Source organism: Rattus rattus, chromosome 5 (genome assembly GCF_011064425.1).
Source record: "Rattus rattus isolate New Zealand chromosome 5, Rrattus_CSIRO_v1, whole genome shotgun sequence".
Classification (NCBI taxonomy): domain Eukaryota; kingdom Metazoa; phylum Chordata; class Mammalia; order Rodentia; family Muridae; genus Rattus; species Rattus rattus.
The window spans coordinates 137,793,240-137,811,821 of record NC_046158.1 but is presented as its reverse complement, the minus strand read 5'-3'; the positions used below and the strand labels follow the sequence as shown (position 1 = coordinate 137,811,821).

At 40.4% G+C, this 18,582-nt stretch overlaps 1 protein-coding gene across 9 annotated transcripts in view; it reads right to left on the bottom strand.

The window, feature by feature from the left end:
* The window catches only part of Ralgapb (Ral GTPase activating protein non-catalytic subunit beta), an 89,739-nt gene that overhangs the window by 32,417 nt on the left and 38,740 nt on the right, over nucleotides 1-18,582 (bottom strand). For 3 of the 9 annotated variants that reach the window (XM_032904646.1, XM_032904650.1, XM_032904654.1), the window contains 7 exons: nucleotides 17,993-18,057; nucleotides 16,172-16,301; nucleotides 14,301-14,458; nucleotides 10,347-10,529; nucleotides 8,256-8,407; nucleotides 3,033-3,220; nucleotides 1,152-1,258 (listed from right to left, as the gene is read on the bottom strand). In XM_032904646.1, the coding sequence (XP_032760537.1) occupies nucleotides 1,152-1,258; nucleotides 3,033-3,220; nucleotides 8,256-8,407; nucleotides 10,347-10,529; nucleotides 14,301-14,458; nucleotides 16,172-16,301; nucleotides 17,993-18,057 (983 nt within the window). Of the gene's footprint in view, nucleotides 1-1,151; nucleotides 1,259-3,032; nucleotides 3,221-8,255; nucleotides 8,408-10,346; nucleotides 10,530-14,300; nucleotides 14,459-15,093; nucleotides 15,103-16,171; nucleotides 16,302-17,992; nucleotides 18,058-18,582 lie in introns of all 9 variants that reach the window. The other 6 variants (XM_032904648.1, XM_032904652.1, XM_032904651.1 and 3 more) reach the window with 4 other exon arrangements.

Genomic DNA, 18,582 nt, shown 5'->3' with positions numbered 1-18,582 from the left:
TCCTCTGCCTCCTGAGTGCTCCAGGACTAAAGGCTTGCCCTACCAGGCACTGCCCTACCAGGCCCTGCTCTACCAGGCTCTGCCCTGTTGCCCTAGGCTTTATCCCCAGTACAAAACAAATTAACAAACAAAAGACCAAAGACCCAAACTTCCTTTTTTCCTAAGAGCTCTCAAGTCACTCCATGCATGTCTAGAAAGTGTGTTTGATCAGAACTGTAGCTGGCTTAATTAAGAGTATGATCCCAAATCCAGGTCTGCACCACCCCAACACACTACCCTAATATGTACACTGCATTCACTGAACCTTCAAAGAATTCAGTTCCTTCCTTATTCTGCCCTCCCTTGAGTCTTACAGAGCTACTAATAGAATGCAATCTGCTCAGCTCACGAACAGATACATCTCAGGTGTTAAATTTGGAGAGAAGCCAAATGATGAGGAATTTCATTATAATATTTAAAAATAATTTTAGTAACATAAGTAAATTCTTTAAAAGTAATAATTTACAAAGTACTATACCAAACGCATATTTCCTTAAGCTATTAACCTTATACAGAAAGAAAAGTGATTTGAAGAAACTGAGTAAAATTATCAGTATTATCAGTCTAACAAACTGTCTAGTTCCCTCTGAAAAGTGACTAAAGGTGATTTAACATTTCCTCTTTTTTATCTGAATTTTCCAACAAGTAAGTAATAGCCCCATAATCTTAAATGTTAAAAAATAATACAGTAAATTTTATAGCACATTAGCAATTATACAGAACAAATCATGCAAAACAATGTTAAACCTCTCAAAGGTCTATCCAAGCTTCTCTGACGTCCAGTATGCATCTGACTTTAAAGTTGCACAGACTGTCTGGGACGGTTTAGACCAGCAGTCCTTATCCCAACTGAGCATCAGGATCAGCAGGAGAGCTTTGCCAACTCTCCTTACTTTAAAGGTTCCTGTAAGGAGTTCAGTAGACCTGGAATTCTAAGTTCCTAAGATGACTTAAAAATAAATTAAGTGACAGAGGACCCGGCTAGGAACCAGAAACATTCATGTAACCTGGGACTTTCTGTTGGAATATTATGACTTTAAATCGCCCACACACGGATGCACACACAACCGCATGTATATGTACTCACTCACACACGGTAACTTTTCATGTACCTTCTGGTTTGCTTTTGCTCCTCTGGGTAAAAGGCAAAGCTGCTGAGCCCACGCGAGTCTTCCAGACATTCCCCGGACCAGCACAGTGACAGAGGGGAAAAAGTCATCTAGAATAAAGTGTATGTGTAAAAGTTTTACTCCAAATAACAACCATGTAATATACAACCTGCTATCACCTGCAGAGCACCTCATGATTAAAGTCCTAGCTCAGTGCCTCCTGAATTGCAATGCCACAGTTAAGTAGCCTGAGTACCAGTACCCCACTCTGTACCAAGCACTCTTCTAACTCTTCTAACATCCTTGCATCCCTCGATACATAGTTCGGTAAGATGGTATTTATCAAGGCAAACACTCTTAAACACCCAGAAAACAGGTTGGACATCTGCAGTGTTGACATGACACTTGTTCAGATGGGGCTCCTATGGTGTGCATACTGTAGGCGGGCACTGTGTCCTCCCAGCAGATGTTCAGGGATGGAGGTGTATTTAAAAGGCCAGTTAGTCTCAGGTATGGGAATTAAAACTGGGTTGAATGCTCTCATTTCTTCTGTTATTAACTATCTCAATAAATAAAATATCTTTATAATTGTATAAAATTGCTTTATTTTTGTTCTTTGTTTTCATTTTGGTTTTGGTTTTTTGGTTTTTTGGGATAGATGATCTATGCAGTAAATTTACTTGGAACAAGAGTATGGCAATCCTTTTTAAAAACAAAACAAAACAAAACAAAAACTTGCAAGAGAACCAGAAGGCCTGAAAGGACACTAGGACTTTGCAGGCTGCTCACAGATGGCTTAGTGTGGGGATAATGAAAAGTAGGCAGCAGGGAGAAAAGGCCAGGCAAGCCTTAGCTCTGGGATAAGGAAGGTAACTGACCAGTGATGAATGGTGCCATTCTATCTCACAGTAATGCCACTAAACCTACGAGGAACAGGACAGAAATATGCGATGGTATCGTACTGCAATCAGGGCTGGTTCCCTCCTTTTGTAGAATTATGACATCTTGCTTATAGTCAACAGAAGCTGTACAGGACTCAAAGACTCTGGTTACTTTTGCATGTGTCTTTAGTCACTGAGGAAGTCCTACTGTGGTGGGACAACAACAGAAAATAGTATTGTTTGGAAAACCTGAATTTGAATCCTAGTTATATTCGTCTCATGTTACCGAAAGCAAACCACACACCCTCGGTGAGCCTCATAACTGTATGTCTTCTGTGTATGTCTTGTCTGTGAACAATCAGTCGAGTGTTCTCAGCAGATCACGTCTACATGCTAAGGGGGAGCAAGCAGTATGGTGAGGAAGGAGGTGGTAAGGGCAAGCAAGATGTTACACTACCAAAGGGGTATCAGACCAGGTAGAAAGAAAATGCAACAAATTAGTGCAAGAAATTAATAAGGCCCTCCCTCTGGATGCACTGGGAGGGATAAAGGAAAGATTCAAGAGTCACTGAGACTAATCATGTAAGGAAGTAACAGCAGGAGGAAGCAAAGACGACTTCTCAAATCTCTCCCTGTATGGGTAGTAATGAAACAGAACAATGATGGGTCAGGGCAAAGGAGGGAGAGGGGCAGGATCCAAACTTCACACGGAAAGGAAGTGTGATAATAATTTTTATAAATTATAAATATAAAATATCTCACTAAGTAATCTTTATATAAAAGTCTGGCACACTATGATATTTTAGACCTACATAAAGAATCTTTAAACAGTTCTACTTCATATGCACATTCTATTTTCTGACCTCAGTTTCTCTGGTGGTTATCCTATATCTTTAAATCTTTTTGACAAATAGTTACTTAGAACTCACAGTCTCTGCTTCCCTGAAAGAACGGAGAACACACGGTTTGAGCAGGAGAGAAACCTAAGAGTGCTACAACTTACTCTGCTCGTTTCCAAGCGGCTGCTCCAGCATTGCCAGGATGACACTGTTATCCAAAACAAAGTACCGGAAACTATGCTTGTTTATGGTTGGCAGCCTGGAGTATTTGATCAGAGTGGTCTCATTCACCAGGCTACAAGGAGAGGCAGGACCACTGGGGGAAGGAAATGCGCCAAGCAACTGCATGATACTACAAAGGATGGAAAAAAACAATTAATTCCCACAGAAAATCTAACTGTACCTCTTAGATCTCTGTATCCTTCTGCCTCTCTGAATTTACTGATACAGCTATGCTTCCTCTTCATAAGTCAGCCAGATTTACTCCCTGTGGGGTGCTGGGTAGAACCTGCACCCTAATAAGGAAAGCCACTCTCCTGGGGAGGGTAACAGCAATCACAGCTTTCAACTGGCCTAGGAACTGCCCTCGGTCATGAATGCCTCACCCAGGACCACTGCTTCTTTCTAGGACAGACCATATTTACAGGTTAGTACAAGGGTCCTAGGTCCCAATTCCCTCCCAATTAGAAAGAACTCTGAAGGTCAAGTCAGTTTGAGCACTGGTTGCAACTCTACCTCCACTGTCCACACCTTTGTCCCTCCACCTGCCCAGTCCTGCTTCCTCCTAACAACCACTGCAAGCAAATTTCTCTCTGTTACCCAGGGAATACGGCTGACTGCAGTTCCAAATCAGGAAGCTCCTAAAGACACATTTACAACTGTGCTTGTGTGCTCCAAGTTTCAGGATTATAATAGCCAAAGTATGTTAGGTCTAGAAAAGGACATAAAAATCAGCCAGACCTCCTCACTTTTCAGATAAGGAAACTTAAAACCAAAGAGCTAAATGATTGTTAAGAGGCCAAAACCCAAAGCCTGCTGCCTTCCCCCTAAATGACCAAGGAAAAGATATATCCTCATTTCAAGTAAGGAACTTGAGATACTAAGAGTTAAATCTCAAAAAACTATCATAAATAAACATATAACACGAAATGCTTTCATAAAGCAGACTTCTACTGATCAAGACTTACCATTCAGAAATGTTTGTGTGTATGTATATAGAGGGTATGTATACACTTATACATAAAGTGAGGGAAGAAAGATTTCTGCATCTATGCAAGGAATTAAAACTCACCTAGCTCTCACTATGTATCAAGTACTAGTCTAGGCACTTTATACATATTTCTCATATAGTTTCATAATAACCATATGAATTAGGTACTATCATTATTGTCATTTTTATTATTATCACTGGAGACCTGAACCCAGGTACTTGTGCTTGTGTACCAAGTGTTCTTACTCACTGAGCCACCTCCAGCCTCAACACCATCTTTATCATTCAATCTCTAGCTTGTGTGGTCTAAGGTCTCTGAGATGGAAGGCACTGTTGACTTGCAGTTTCCACTCCTCCTAGAAGTACTGCCTCAATTCAAGAACAAGAGAACTCCTCAGTAAGTTTGGCACTCTAAGACTCTGAGAAACAGGAGACATCCTAGAGCCTAGTACTGAGAAAATACAGCCTTGGCTTTCTCCCACAGAGCAAACACAGATGTCACGAAGCACACAGACCAGGCGAGCTTGCATGTCCCATTACGGTCTACAATGTTATCTCATAGGCTGCTGGAAGGATTAGGTCACTCAGGTGAAATCATTACCAGCCTCACCACATTCTTCTTCTCATGGAACTGACTAGACTGGAATGGTGAGCAAACATCTTTAAAATTAAACCTGTAGCTAAAGATTAAAAATCCTGTGAACTTCTGGAAGTTTCTCTTGGTGTGCTCTGAGGTTCAACCTCTGCTTTCTATAAGCAGTATTCTGATAAGAACATACAGAACAAGCTCATAAAGCTTGCTCATGCCTGTAACAGCAACACCCAGGAAGGTGAGGCAAGAGGACTGCTATGAATCTGAGGCCAGCCTGGGCTAAAAAGTGAGACCCTGCCTCAAAAATAAACAGGAGCCAGTAAGCTGGCTCGGCAGGTACAAAACCACTGCTGTCGGTCCCAACAACCAAAACTGGGTTCCCTGAAGCTCACATGGAGGAGAGAGAAAAGACTCTCAAAAGTTATCTCTGAGATAACTCGCTCTACACAGTGAGTTCTGGGACAACTAGAGCTACATAATGAGACGGGCGACGGGGGACAAAATAATTAAGAAAACCAACAAACCCACCCAAAAACCCACAACAGAATAGAACTTAATCTGCAAAAATCATATAACAGAGTAAAGGTCGGGATTTAAACAGACTACAGATAATGCGGAATATCTTACAAAAAGGAATTTAAACAGTCCCAAACAAATAAGCATAGGGTGAGAGTAACATGAAAAGAAAACATGAAAAAACCTGGAAGAGTCCAGTTAACTTGATGAGACTCTCAGTGCTGCAAGTCTTGCTGCTGTCTCCCAGCAGCTGCTGCTGAAGTACACTGTTTTACAGAGTTTGGAGACAGTCAGACCTCACAGAGAACACTGCACTGGTTAACACCTGAGAGCGAGACATGGTCAAAGCTAAACCATCGAGTGACAGGATAATAAAGACACTCAAATCCATGCACTACGAAAGCCACATGAAGGAATTAGAGAAACAGAGCTACACACACACTGTCCCTATATACTGCTGCTGCCTGTAGAACGGATTTAACTACCAAAAGTCTGAGCAAGAGTGGAGGAGAATAAGTTTAACATGAGAGATTTTTAGTTTGATACAGAATATCAAGCTTTTAATAATTAAAACAAAGTAGGAAAGCTTAGGGGGCTAGACTCTAAACCCCAACTGAAAGCTAAGCATTTAGTAAAGAAATATACCTTAGCAGAGGGAACCACTGAAATGACTTCTGGATTTATTCTTGTATGTTAAGGTCAAAAAACCCAAACAGTTAATATGTACATTGTAAAAGTTATCAAAGATAGACTGGCATGTACCAAATAAACTCAGTATGACTGTGACAGTATGGACGCCCACACTGTGTGAGACAGGTCAGTGAGTACAGAAATAGTAAAAAGAGTTGTGCAAAACTTCCAAAAACAGAGTAATAGAGGAGGCACCTACAAGTAGCTAGATTTACTGTGAGCATGGAAAGTCTATGTTGGTGCCTGAGATGCAAGAGAACTATATAAGCAAGTATGAGCATGCCCAGTTCACCACTACAAGTGGCCTAGCTTCAGCAAGGCGGGGCTCAAAAGCAATGGTAGGGAGAAATCGGATCACCTCCCTGACTCTCCACTGGAACTCAGACTTCACAGGAAACAAGGCTTTTCATCACTCAAACAGTAGGATGAAATAATGTTTAAGGATGATGAGTTTAGTCACAGAATACAAGACAAACAGGAAGAGTTAAGAGACTGGAAACAAAAATCAGGCAAAAAGTGAGATCATCTACTACAGAACATTGCCTGGGGCTTCAGGGGATAGTGGGAAGACCTTACAAAGACAGTCTATGGGACTCTGTGATGGCCTCATGAGGAATGACAGCTATACATCACAGAAAAAGCCGACGGCTGGGCACAGTGGTGCATGCCTTTAATCCCAGTGCTTGGGAGACAGAGGCAGGTGGATCTCTGTGAGTCCAAGGCCAGCCTTCTCTATTTAGTGAGCTAGAGGACAGACAGGGCTATACACTGAAGCCCTGCCTCAAAAAACAACCCCCCAAGAAAAAAACAAAACAAAACAAACAAACAAAACCCAAAAACCAAAAAAAAAAAAAAAAAAAAAACACACACACACACACACACACACAAAAACTAGTGATGTGATTAAAAACAGCAGCAACAGTGACAAAGGGTGCATGTCCCTCCTGGATGAGCTCTGCTGAAAAGTGCAAACTAAAGACTTCATGATGGACTTGCGAACAGACAAGAAAGCAGAAAATGAAGAAAAAGCCATTCGGATAGCTACAGTCTGAGGGAGAAAGACCCCAGCACACAGTCAGTCCTCGACAGCAACTAAGCTCTCATAGGAACAATCAGGCTGGAGGAGAACAAACTTCTTGCAGCACAAAGAACTCCTGCTTATCTCCCATTCTTCTTCCTCTTCCTGGTACAGAGCAAGTCCAGTTCTGTGGCACTTTATGACTACACCAGCCCAGATGTTGCACAAGCACATACTTCACCAGTTTTCTAGCTAGACCTCAACAAAGATACTGAGAGTCTAGCTATTAACACAATGCACAGCTCTAAACAAAAGCAAGCATCCTTCTGAAAATCATCACCTAAGTCCAAGAAGAACAGAAACAAATCCAACTAATCTGAATACAACCCAAAAAGCAAAGGGCACTGCGCTCACAAAGATGTGAGGATCTTAGGCTGCTTACACACAGGTCTTCAAGCCAGCCCTTAGTAACCTGACACTTCCTTCCTGTGGTTGTTTCTCAAGGTTCTCATTCACTCATTTCCTCACATGAACCATATTTTTACAAATTCTGTGAATCTATGTAATCTCTACTTATTCAGTCCTTTCAAACTGTAGATGTGCCTAAACACAATCTTTCCGGTCCCCAATCCAGCAGGCACAAGGGACTTCCTCAACTCTTCCTGCCATTCTCTCAAGGACAGAACCTCGTGTTTCCATGTGACATGCAGTCTTAATTGCCCACAGCGCTGCTCACAGTTCAAAGGCTCCCCGTCCTCAGGCTGGGTCAGTGACTCCCTAAGCACGTTACTTTGCTCTCATTTTATCTCAAAGGACTCACTGCCTCCTCCCAGCTCTCTGACATGTTTGTGTCTCTTCTTGGGGGGCACTAACTATCCACCTGATACTGAAGAACTTTGTATTTCTAGTTCATCTTCCCGACTGTACCAGAATGGTATTCATGGTAATAGCTGAATCTAACTTATCTATATGATTCATTACCAAGCTTTTACAGCAGAGTTAAAAAAAATCTTAACTGAATAGAATATAAAGATGTAATCACTGGGCAGCAGATCTGACGCTGTGGCACAGCTCAGCTCTAGGCTAAGCCATCAAAGAAAGGGATGAAGTTAGCTCCCAGTGACTCCTGGCGCTAACATGACCTGACCTGAGTTAGTATCGGCCAGGGTAGAAAGACAAACACCCCAACTCTCTGGTTTCCTGTTGCTGAGTACAAAAAGAATTATTCCTTTCCATTCTGTGTCTGGAGATGCAGCACCCCACAGGGGCTGAGTTACTTTGTGCTGAACAAGGAAGACAAAGCAGCAGAGGCCACTGCAGCCCTGTCTGTTACAGCTCAGTCTCCAGCAGCTCCTCCATACCATGTTAACGTGGCTTCTGCGGCGTCCTTTACCCTCATGGATGCAGGGTTCGGCTCCTTGTCGCCTTTGTACTTGACTTCTTGCTCGCTGTTCTTGGATTTGCTTCCTGAGATACCCAGTTCTACAATCTCTAGGACTTCCTTAAGGCAATCCTAGAAGCAGGAAAAGACAGAATGATTTTTTAAAATATTTCAAATACATTATTTTATTTAAGAAAAAAATGTGTGTTTGTGTACAAGCCAGGGTCAGAGAACAGCTTTTGGAAGCTGGTTCTCAACTCCTACCATTTGCGATTCAGAGATCAAACTTAAGTCATTAGACAAGAAGTTTTATGTGCTGAGCCATCTCGTCAACCCCAGATGAGTTTTTATGTTACTTAAAAGAAGACAAGGAACCCATAACCGTGGTTATGTTTTGAAGGTGGAGCTCCAGTTTCTAATGCTCTTTAACAGATATGTGTTTGTATTATAACATAATAAACTTAAACCTCCATTAAATTTCTTTTAAAAGAAATTGATATGTTCAAAGGAAATTGAAGACAGGTTTTAATTTTAGTAGTTGCAGAGCTCACATAATTAACATGGACTGTCATAAACCCTAGAAAGCTAAGTAAAACAGATTCAGAAGTAATTCAGTCAAACCTAGGTGGTGTAAGAGACATCAGATTACCTAATATATCAAGGAGAATTACTTATTTTTTTTTGAAGAGTCTCAAACTCACTATGCCACCCAAGCTGGCCTTGATCCTAGAACCCTCTGACTCTGCTTAAATGGTAGGATTATAGGCATGTGACACCATCCCCAACTCCAATGATAGACATCTTAAATAATTTCTTTTTAAAATTGTTTTTATGTGACAGTTTCATGGAACCCAGGCTCGCCTCTAACTCATTATATAGTCAGGGATGACCCGGACCTTATGGTCCCTCTTCTTCTACCTCCCAAGCACCTGAAATTATGAATGAGCCCCATCACAGCTGGTTTATGTTGTGTTAGAGATCAAACTGAGTGTTAGAGATCAAACACTAAGTAGGCATTCTATTAAACTTAGCTACAAGTTTAGTCCTGTAAACAATTTCTGATATCATAACTTTAAAAGCCACACTGAAACTAATTCAGATTTTACCAACAATATTACTTATGAAGATCCCTATAAATATCCAAGGACCCTGAAAAGGCTTTACTGTTATGTTCCTAGCTCATTCCACCTGCTTCCCTATAAGGTACAGTGGCAGAGAAAACAGACCAGATATCTGAGTCCACCTAAAAGTGCAGAAACCTGTGAGGAATGTTTTCCATGAAAGTTACTTTATCGCCAAGCTGTTCCACTAGCATTCCAGAGTCACAGTTAGGTGTCCTTCTTTGTTTGACAATAGGAAACCAAATAGCTTCAATAGCTATCTCCAGTCTGCCATACTATCAAAAAAAGTAATTTTCCAGACCCAACAGTTATGCATGTGAGCTCATAACAACTGTGAAAGTGTACACAGTGTAGAAGGCTCAAGCTAAATAAAATTCCAGCATGGAGATGGTAAAAACGGGCCAAAACTATTACCACTAGTTAGGGAGCTATTGGTATGTGTGCTCATGTATGACAACAGGTAGAATCAACTTTCTTCAATGCCGTGATCACTGGTAGGTTGACTACAATCCAGGGTAGGCCCCATTCTCAATAGTAGCTAGGAAACACAAAGACTCAACAGAAGGAAAAAACGCTCAAAATTGTGTAGGTAAGAAAGTGAGAATAGAGGGTAGAATTTGGAGAAAAGACAAGAATGTCCAAAATACACAGTATGAAATTTTACAAATATTAGTGAAAATATTATTTTTTATAAAAGAGATCTTGCTGGTTCAGATAAATTAAGCAAGGTCTTCTCTTCATGAAGAATTTCTCTATGGGATTATTTGGAAGCAAATCTAAGCATGATGACAGTTTTCAAGTTTTCCTCAAAAGAGTTAAGTGTCCTATTGAAAACAAACAAGTAAATTCAAAGTATGTGATACTGTATTTAAATTCGGATATTCTCTTTTCAAAGGTATTTTCTCAACATCCAGCTTCCTGCTTAGTGTTTCAAGACTGAGTAAGCTCACCTTTTCATCCAGCATATCAGGGTGCTCTGTCAGCCAGACACAGAGACACTGAAATGCTGCCACTATCATGGAGTGCAGATCCCGGGAGTGAAGAGGAGCTGGCCGACTGCACTGGTATACGATATAACTGCACACAGAACTGATGGCACGCTTCCGGTCTCCCAAGTCAACCATCACCTTCACCTAAGCATGTCCATTTAAGGAATAAAACCAATCAGTCAGGAACCACTACACCAAGTATTTGCCCTGACTGTGCCTATCTGATAATGTGATATACAAGAGGCCTTTTTAAAAAATATTATTTAAATATTAGAACAGAATATTCTAGATATACCATTATATGTAACAAAAAAAGTGGTACTCTCAAATCCAAAGCATGGTTGTTCGTAGCTTAAAACCCCAAGTTCTTGGATGCTCTTACTCATATTGCAAAATATGCAGGAATGGCCAGAAAAGAAACACGTGCGTACTTTAAGGTCCCTAACCCAACCTCACAGTGATGGGTTTTGCTCTACACAAAGTCTAATGAAATAGCCCAGAAGTTCAATTATCAGTTACAGCAAGTTACACATTTTCAAAACATGTAACCTCAAAGAACTGTTAAGTACAATCAGATAACAAACGCATATCACCCCCAAATCTCCTCATGCACCTTTGTAAGCTTCCTCCCACTCCTCTTGTCCCCCTCTGTGAGGAACTGCTATCATTCTCTGCTACCATAACTGATCAGACTATATTTTCTAAAGTATATGTAACTTCTACAGTATCTACTTTAAGGAGGGCTATCTGGCTAGCTTCTTTGCTCTATTTAGCATATTAATTACTTCCAGATGTATCTAATTTGTAATGATCCTTTCTTACTGAGCTGTATTAGTACATGAATATAGAACAATCTGTCTAACCAATAGCTTCTTAATGGACATCTAGGATATTTCCATCCTGTGGAAATATAGTTGCTATGAACATCCATGTCATTGAATAGATATGTTCTCTTATACTGGAACTAGAATGACAAGGTCATAAGATACAAATGTGATTAAATGTTTTCTTTGTTGTTGTTTGTTTTGGAGGGTTTGTTTGTATAATTTATTTTTATTTCATGTGCGTTGGTGTATGTCTGTGTGAAGGTGACGGGTCTCTGGAATTGGAGTTACAGACAATTGTAAGCTGTCATGTGGGCACTGGGCAGCCAGTGCTCTTAACCACTGAGCCATTTCTCTCCAGCCCATGTGATTAAATTTTTAAGGATTTGCCAAACTTTCTTCCAAAGTGGTTATTATAAGAAACATTCTCATATCTCCTCATCAACATTTGGTACAGTCAAGTCTTTTTAAATTTAGTCTGTCTTTGTTTTTTCATGTGTGTATATGTGGTGTATATGTATGTGTATAAGTCTGTATGCAGAGGCCATAGGAGGACTGCTGGCTGTCTTCCTCTAACACAGTGGTTCTCATTACCCTTTAATACAGTTCCTCATGTTGTAGTGACCCCCAACCATAACATTATTTTTGTTGCTATTTCATAACTTTAACTTTGCTACTGTTGTTAACTATAATGTAAATATCTGTGTATTCTTATGGTTGAGGCAACCCCTGTAAAGGGTCATTTGACCCCACAGGGGTTACAACCCACAGATTGAGAACCACTACTCTTAACGCTTTCTACATTATTCCCTTTAGATGGGGGTCTTTCACAAAACCAAAACTTGCTGTTTCAGCTAGGCTGACAGACTAGTAAATCCTGAAAACTGCCTATCTCTACCTGCCACTCTGAGGTCCCTGTGGTCATGCTTGCTCTTTTTAAGTAGATGCTGGGGATTTGAATTAACAGGCACTCTTGCCCTGAGCTATACTCCTAGTCCTCAACGTTAGCCATTCTAATGATTATGTAAAAGTATTTCAATGTGAATCTAATTACATTTCCCTAACAACTAATGATATTGAGGTAGGAAAACTCACCTTAAAGGAGAGTGGCACTATTCCCTGGGTTTAGGTCCTGGACTGCATAAAAAGGAGGAAGCCAGCTGAGCACAAGCATTCATCTGCTCTCTTCTTCCTGACTGCAGACTCAACGTGACTAGCTGCTTCAAGCTCCTGCCACCTTGACATCCCCGCCATAATGGACTGTACCCTTGAACTGTGAGCCAAAATAAACCCTTCCATCCTTAAGTTGATATTGTCAGGGTATTTTGTCACAGCATGAGACAGTGACTAATACACTTTACATTTAAGTCTACAATCAACTTTTAGCTGATATTTATACCTACCATACACCAAACAGGTATGAAACCAAGTTTTCTACTAGTACCACTGGTCAAAAAGACTAACCTTCCTCCTTAGAGTTATCTCTGCACCTTTTTCAAAACTATGGTAATGAAGTCTCAATTACAGACAACTGGTCTATTCATTCAACCCTGTTCTAACACCAGACTGTTTTAATCATTGTATCTTTATAGAGAGTTATGAAATAGGTAGTATTAGCCCATTGTACATGAGGACAAGGTCCAAGCAATGCTCCATCCAAGCTAATTCATCTTAAACCAAAAGTGGACCACAAGTCACAGGGAGCAGCACCTCACTTTCTGTATGGTCCACCGTATCTCCTGGGGAGCTATCCTAACATTCTATATCAGTAACTGCTCCTCACATATCTATTATATTTGGGGATTTCTGGAGTAAAGTTCCAAGTAGTATTGACAACACACTCAATACTACTCAATATTTTTGTCTATTTTGTTTCTCATAGCTTCTACAACAGCTCTGACACAAAGACCTAGGCGTCATCATCTCAAACAGTACCACTCTGTGGTGACTTATTACTACATGACCACAATGCATTTTATTCTTTCAGCTCATCTAATCCTCACAACACCAACCGGTATATGAAAAATATTCTTTTCCATTTTTAAATAAAAGGCATTCTGATACTAGCAAGGATGTAGAAATTTTGGAACCCTTGGATGCTAAGGAACAACAATCTGTAGTTCTTCAAAAGCTAAACAGAATTATCATAAACCCAAGAATTTTATCCCTCAGTATATATCCCAAAGAACTGAAACTGATATTCCAAATAAATACACATACATCCACAGCAACTCTAATAGTAAGAGCTGAGGATGGAAACTGTCTAAATACCCCTCAACTGATGAGCAGGCAAGCAAGCAGAGATAATTACATTCAGCCCAGTGCTGTGCAACCATAAAAGGGGGCTGAAACTAAAATATTACATCAAGGGAGAAGGACAGGCACTCTTGAAATGACACTCATAACATAACTTTCATCCTGAACCCTTGATGTGAACAGCCCTGACCCAAGGAAGCAAAAGCTTAGTGGCTGTCAGAGGAGGTAGTTGTTGGAAGGCTGGGCAGAAGAGCACTTGCTTTGAGGCTTAGGGATTTCTGAGGTGACAAAAACCACATTGCGAGTGTAGTTGGTGAGCTGTATTACACAGCATATGACTAACGGCCACTGAATCACGTGCTTTAAAGTTGTCAGTTTTATGTTACATAAATTTAAGAGAAAGAGAACAAGAGAGAGAGAGAGTGAGATGTACGGGCAAAGATCCCATACTTCTAAAGTTCCATAAAATTCAAATAACAGGAAAAAATAAATATATAGTCAATTTTTGCTTAGTACTGATAACAGAAAATGGTAATCACAGAAATACTTTATAATAAACTCTTTATAAAAGCAAAAAATACACTATATACTATATTATGTGCAAATAATCATCAGTATTGAAATATTTTCTGTACCGTAACAGAAAGACTCCTATCTTTTGACCTATTTTTTCATTTTGCAAATTTCACTTGGAGGCTTGATTTTGTATACTCTGAATGTAAAGTATGCAGGTATACTGATAACACTAAAATACCCACACGAAAGAGTGTGTGTCAAAATTAAAAAAAAGAAAAAATGACAAAAGTGTACTGGGCTAAATTAAAGGCTGTCTCACCTTTGCCAGGCCAGAGAGGAGCTCTAGAGCTGCCAAGGATATACTCATATCTTGCCGCCACTGGGAGTTGAGTCGCTGAGTGACGAGATGAATGCTGCGAATCAGGAGCCCAGCAGCTGAATCTGTATTAAGAGCTAGGATATAACCCAATGCCACATCCACAGGGAGGGAAAACAACTAAGCATTAGTAACAGAAGCACAGCATTCCACCAGGCACAGACCACAGCAGCCACAGTGAACACAATGGGAACCCACAGAGAGCTATGCTCCCCACCCACCATCTTGAGCCCCAGGCCTGACTGACGGCCCGCCCACAAGGCACACATGGGGCTGGGCCAGCTTCTAGCTCCCAGTCTACATTTTAACAAAGAACACTATGGACTTGGCAATTTCAGTAAAATCCTTATAAAGAAACATCTTATATTCTTAAGTAAGTATCTTATAGAGTTTAATCTTCAAAAAGAAGAATGAAAAGGCATCCAAGTATTTCCTAGAGTTTTACAGAGGCAAAAATTCAGCCTTAGAACCACCTCAGAGGCTAGGAATTACTTTAAAGCATCTGTTGAATGACAGGGTTTAAGGCAGTAAAACCCACATGCAATGCCTTTCAAACACGTTTACATTTCGCTCTTTACCACTACTTTAACACCTTTATAAAGGTAAAATAACCAAGCCAGTGTTTTTACTTGGACTTCAATTTTATATTTAAAGTAATTATTACTTAAAGAGTGAAATCTAAGAAATTAAACAATGATAAATTCTAATTATAAAGGAAGCTTTAGGGGCATTATACCTGTGGATCCTATCAGAAAGAGGGCAGTGACAACAGAAAAAGGAATGATCATTAAAGAGAGACAGTCATGCGACACTAACACAAATCTGGATTTCTCAGTAAAAATATGACATAACAAGCAGAGCTCACTAACACCAGCTGAAAATGCTGGGACAAACAATCACTTCAAACACTTAGATACAACACATGCTGTATGCAGAGATATCTTTAGTTCTGAAATGTCTTAGAAAGTATGAGAAAGAACACTTCAACCTAGAAAATGACTAAGTCTACGTAAGAAATAACAATTTACATGTATTGAATATCCACATGATGACTATGAATTTGACATGCTGATGGTACTGTATCATAAACTTCAATTGAAAGTGTCCCCCATGGACACAGCTCAAAATTCTCCAGATGACTAAAAAAATCAAGCTCACATCTAGGGAATTAGATATGCTAATCTCATGGAATAAACACAGATTTAATCACTATTAGCACTTGTGCATAAGAACATTATAAAGTGTTCACACCAAGTCCATAAAATACTTGCTCAGTGTGAAGGGCACGGTTGCACAAGATGCTTTGGGGACAAGTACTGTATTTAGCAGGGCAAAAAGTGTCTCTTTATTCTCGTAACTGAAGAGCCTAACCACACAGTATCTGAGTCAGTCTTAACATGGAAAAACATGTTCCTCTGGGTCTCCTCTAGTCAACCTCCATCTCTTCCCTCACAGCTGCAATTTCTTGGCTCACTGACCATCTCTGCCAGTGTTCTGAGAGCTCTGAAGCAAGGCCACTCTTATGTGAGCCTGGATCACCACTGACTGGTGCAGAACACAGACCTTTCATCATAAACATCTCTAAGATCTAACAAATTACAAAACGGGTCTACAAAAGAAAAATCATGTAAATACTTTTTCCTTAGTTCTTTTTGACTAACATCTTCTATTATACCTAAACCTAAGTAGACAGAATTTTTATTTTTGTTTTCAATTCTTGAAAAGTTTTAGTTTTGCCTACCTGATTTAGTCTGCCTAACTCTGAGAATTAACACACGTGTAAGTGCTAACAAACTGTTTTAAGCACAGCTTACCATAATCCCTCAGGAGAGCTTGAGCAGGTCTCTCGCTATCAGGGGTTGTAGGCTCTGTGCTTCCTCCACTTGCTGAACTAATGCCGCTGTTGGTGCGACTGTGACTCTTCAGGTTGTTTTCTCCACCACCCTGGACAGATGAACCAAGATGAACAGTTTACAGGCATCAAAAGTAATATTCAAGTCTGTTAGAGTTGGGGCTGTGGCTCAGGAGTACAGCACTTGCCTCACATGCAGGAGGCCCTAGGTTCTTCCCCAGTACTGAAACAGTTAACAGGCTAACTAGCACTGATGATACACAGATACACAGACAAGGGATTCAAATCACTGTGGATACACAGGGTTTGATAACTACAAATACCCATACTGAGGTCTCCTGTGCTGGTTTTCAAAGAGTCATCTTAGAACCCTTTACATATGCGAGAGTTCTCTAACTAATAATAACTTCAAGTCACTAAGGAAAATACCTTAAAGTGCAGTCACAGCAAGACTTCAGAACAGGAATATAATCTTCAAATGAAGACAACATGGGCCTGGGAAATGAGCTCAACAAATATTTGCCACTCACAATGAGGACCTGAGTTTGATCCCCAGAACCTACTTTAAATTAAAAAAATGCCAGAAGGAGGACCTAGGGAGATGGCTATGGGTAAGAACACTTACTACACAACAGTAGGACCTCAGTGCAAATCCCTAACCTACTTAAAGCTGAGCATGGCCACCCACATGGCCTAAAACAACAGTGCTGGGATCGAGGGTCTAAACAGACGCACCGCTGGGCTTGCTGGCTGCCAGTCTAGCTCCATGCTCATTAAAAGATATTGTCTCTAGGTAATAGGGCAAAGTAATATCCTCTTACCTCCATGCTCACACCCACCCATACCCTAACACACACACATACACACACATGAGCGAGCGCGCGCATACCCACGCATGTATCTATACACACATGAAAAGCCACATCCATTTGGGTATAAACACACATAAAAGAGCAACTTTTAAATGTAGCTGCATGACAAAGTACAAACAATAAAATACTATAATTAGTCTAAATTCCCACACACCCAGGAGCACATAAACCCATTTGTTAAAGATCCCTTGTACGTTTCCCCATATAAACAGAACTTGTATCCAGATCAGCACATTATTAGCCATCTACTGGAACATGAACAAATTTCCTTAATAATTTTTCATTTATCCAGCTCAGCCCATTATACCTTATTATTTCCCCTATAGCCCAGCCTGTACCACAAGTATAACATGTATCTTTGGGGATACTGTCCATATCTGGGAGCTTTCTAAAGAGTCTACAGGAACAACAAACAGGACAGCACATCTTACCGGTAGTCTCTATCTGTTAGGAATAACAGAAACTAAAAAGGCCTTTCCTAGAATATTCAGACTAGTTGACTGGTACTTCAAAATAATCCCAACTGGTGTTTCTCTCATGTAGGATTTCTCAAGGATCTAATGAGAAAAATCTCAATATATGTGATGTTTGAAAATAGGATCCTTTAAGTCTATGAGCTGAAATGTATAAGCAAACAAATTGGCTTTAAAACCAGGGTGACAGTGCAAACGTGTGGAGGCAGGAAGACCAAGAGTTTAAGGTCACCTTCAGCCTCATACACAGTTTGAGACTAGCCTGGGCTACGTGAGACACTCCTTCAAAAATTAAAGATGAAGGGCTGAGGACACGGCTCAGTGGCAGACAGCTTGTTCAGCTTGCACTGAGGCTCTAGGTTCGGTTGCAGCACTGCTGGATAGAATTTACATAAATCAGAAGCAGATATTCTATGACAGACTACGTTAGCTTCTTACCATTTCCATTTGGCAACCAAGGGCTTCTAAAAGTGCAGAATCTTGAACAATATTTAACATTGCCCCTGCAACAGCAAAAGAAACAAAGCAGTGGCATGTATATAATTACAGTGCGATGGCTCAGACAGGGCAGAGAGAGTACAATTCGGAGCCAGGATTGGTCAGACTCATAACCCTAGCATTCAGAGGCCTGAGGCAGAAGAACTGCTATCAGCCGAAGCCACCTTGGCTACAAGGCAAGTACAGGGTTACATAGACAAGATACTGTGTCTCCTCCCCACCCTCTAAAAAAGAAAGAAATGGGAAATTTTGGTAAAGCATTCCTGAAATTCTCTGAAGATTACAAATAAATACGTTGATAGGTTAAAACAAACAATGCTTTAGAAAACTCCATATTCTGATATGCCTTCCAAGTTTTTATACTTTCATTTATAGGGATAGGGTTGGTTGCACACAAGTGCATGCCACAGCATATGTACATGGACAATGTGCAGGAATCAGTTCTCTCCTTCCAAGTTAGGGTCCAGGTATGGAACTCGGGTCATTAGTTTTATAAGGCAAGCACCTTTAGCCCAGTGAGCACTCTTAAC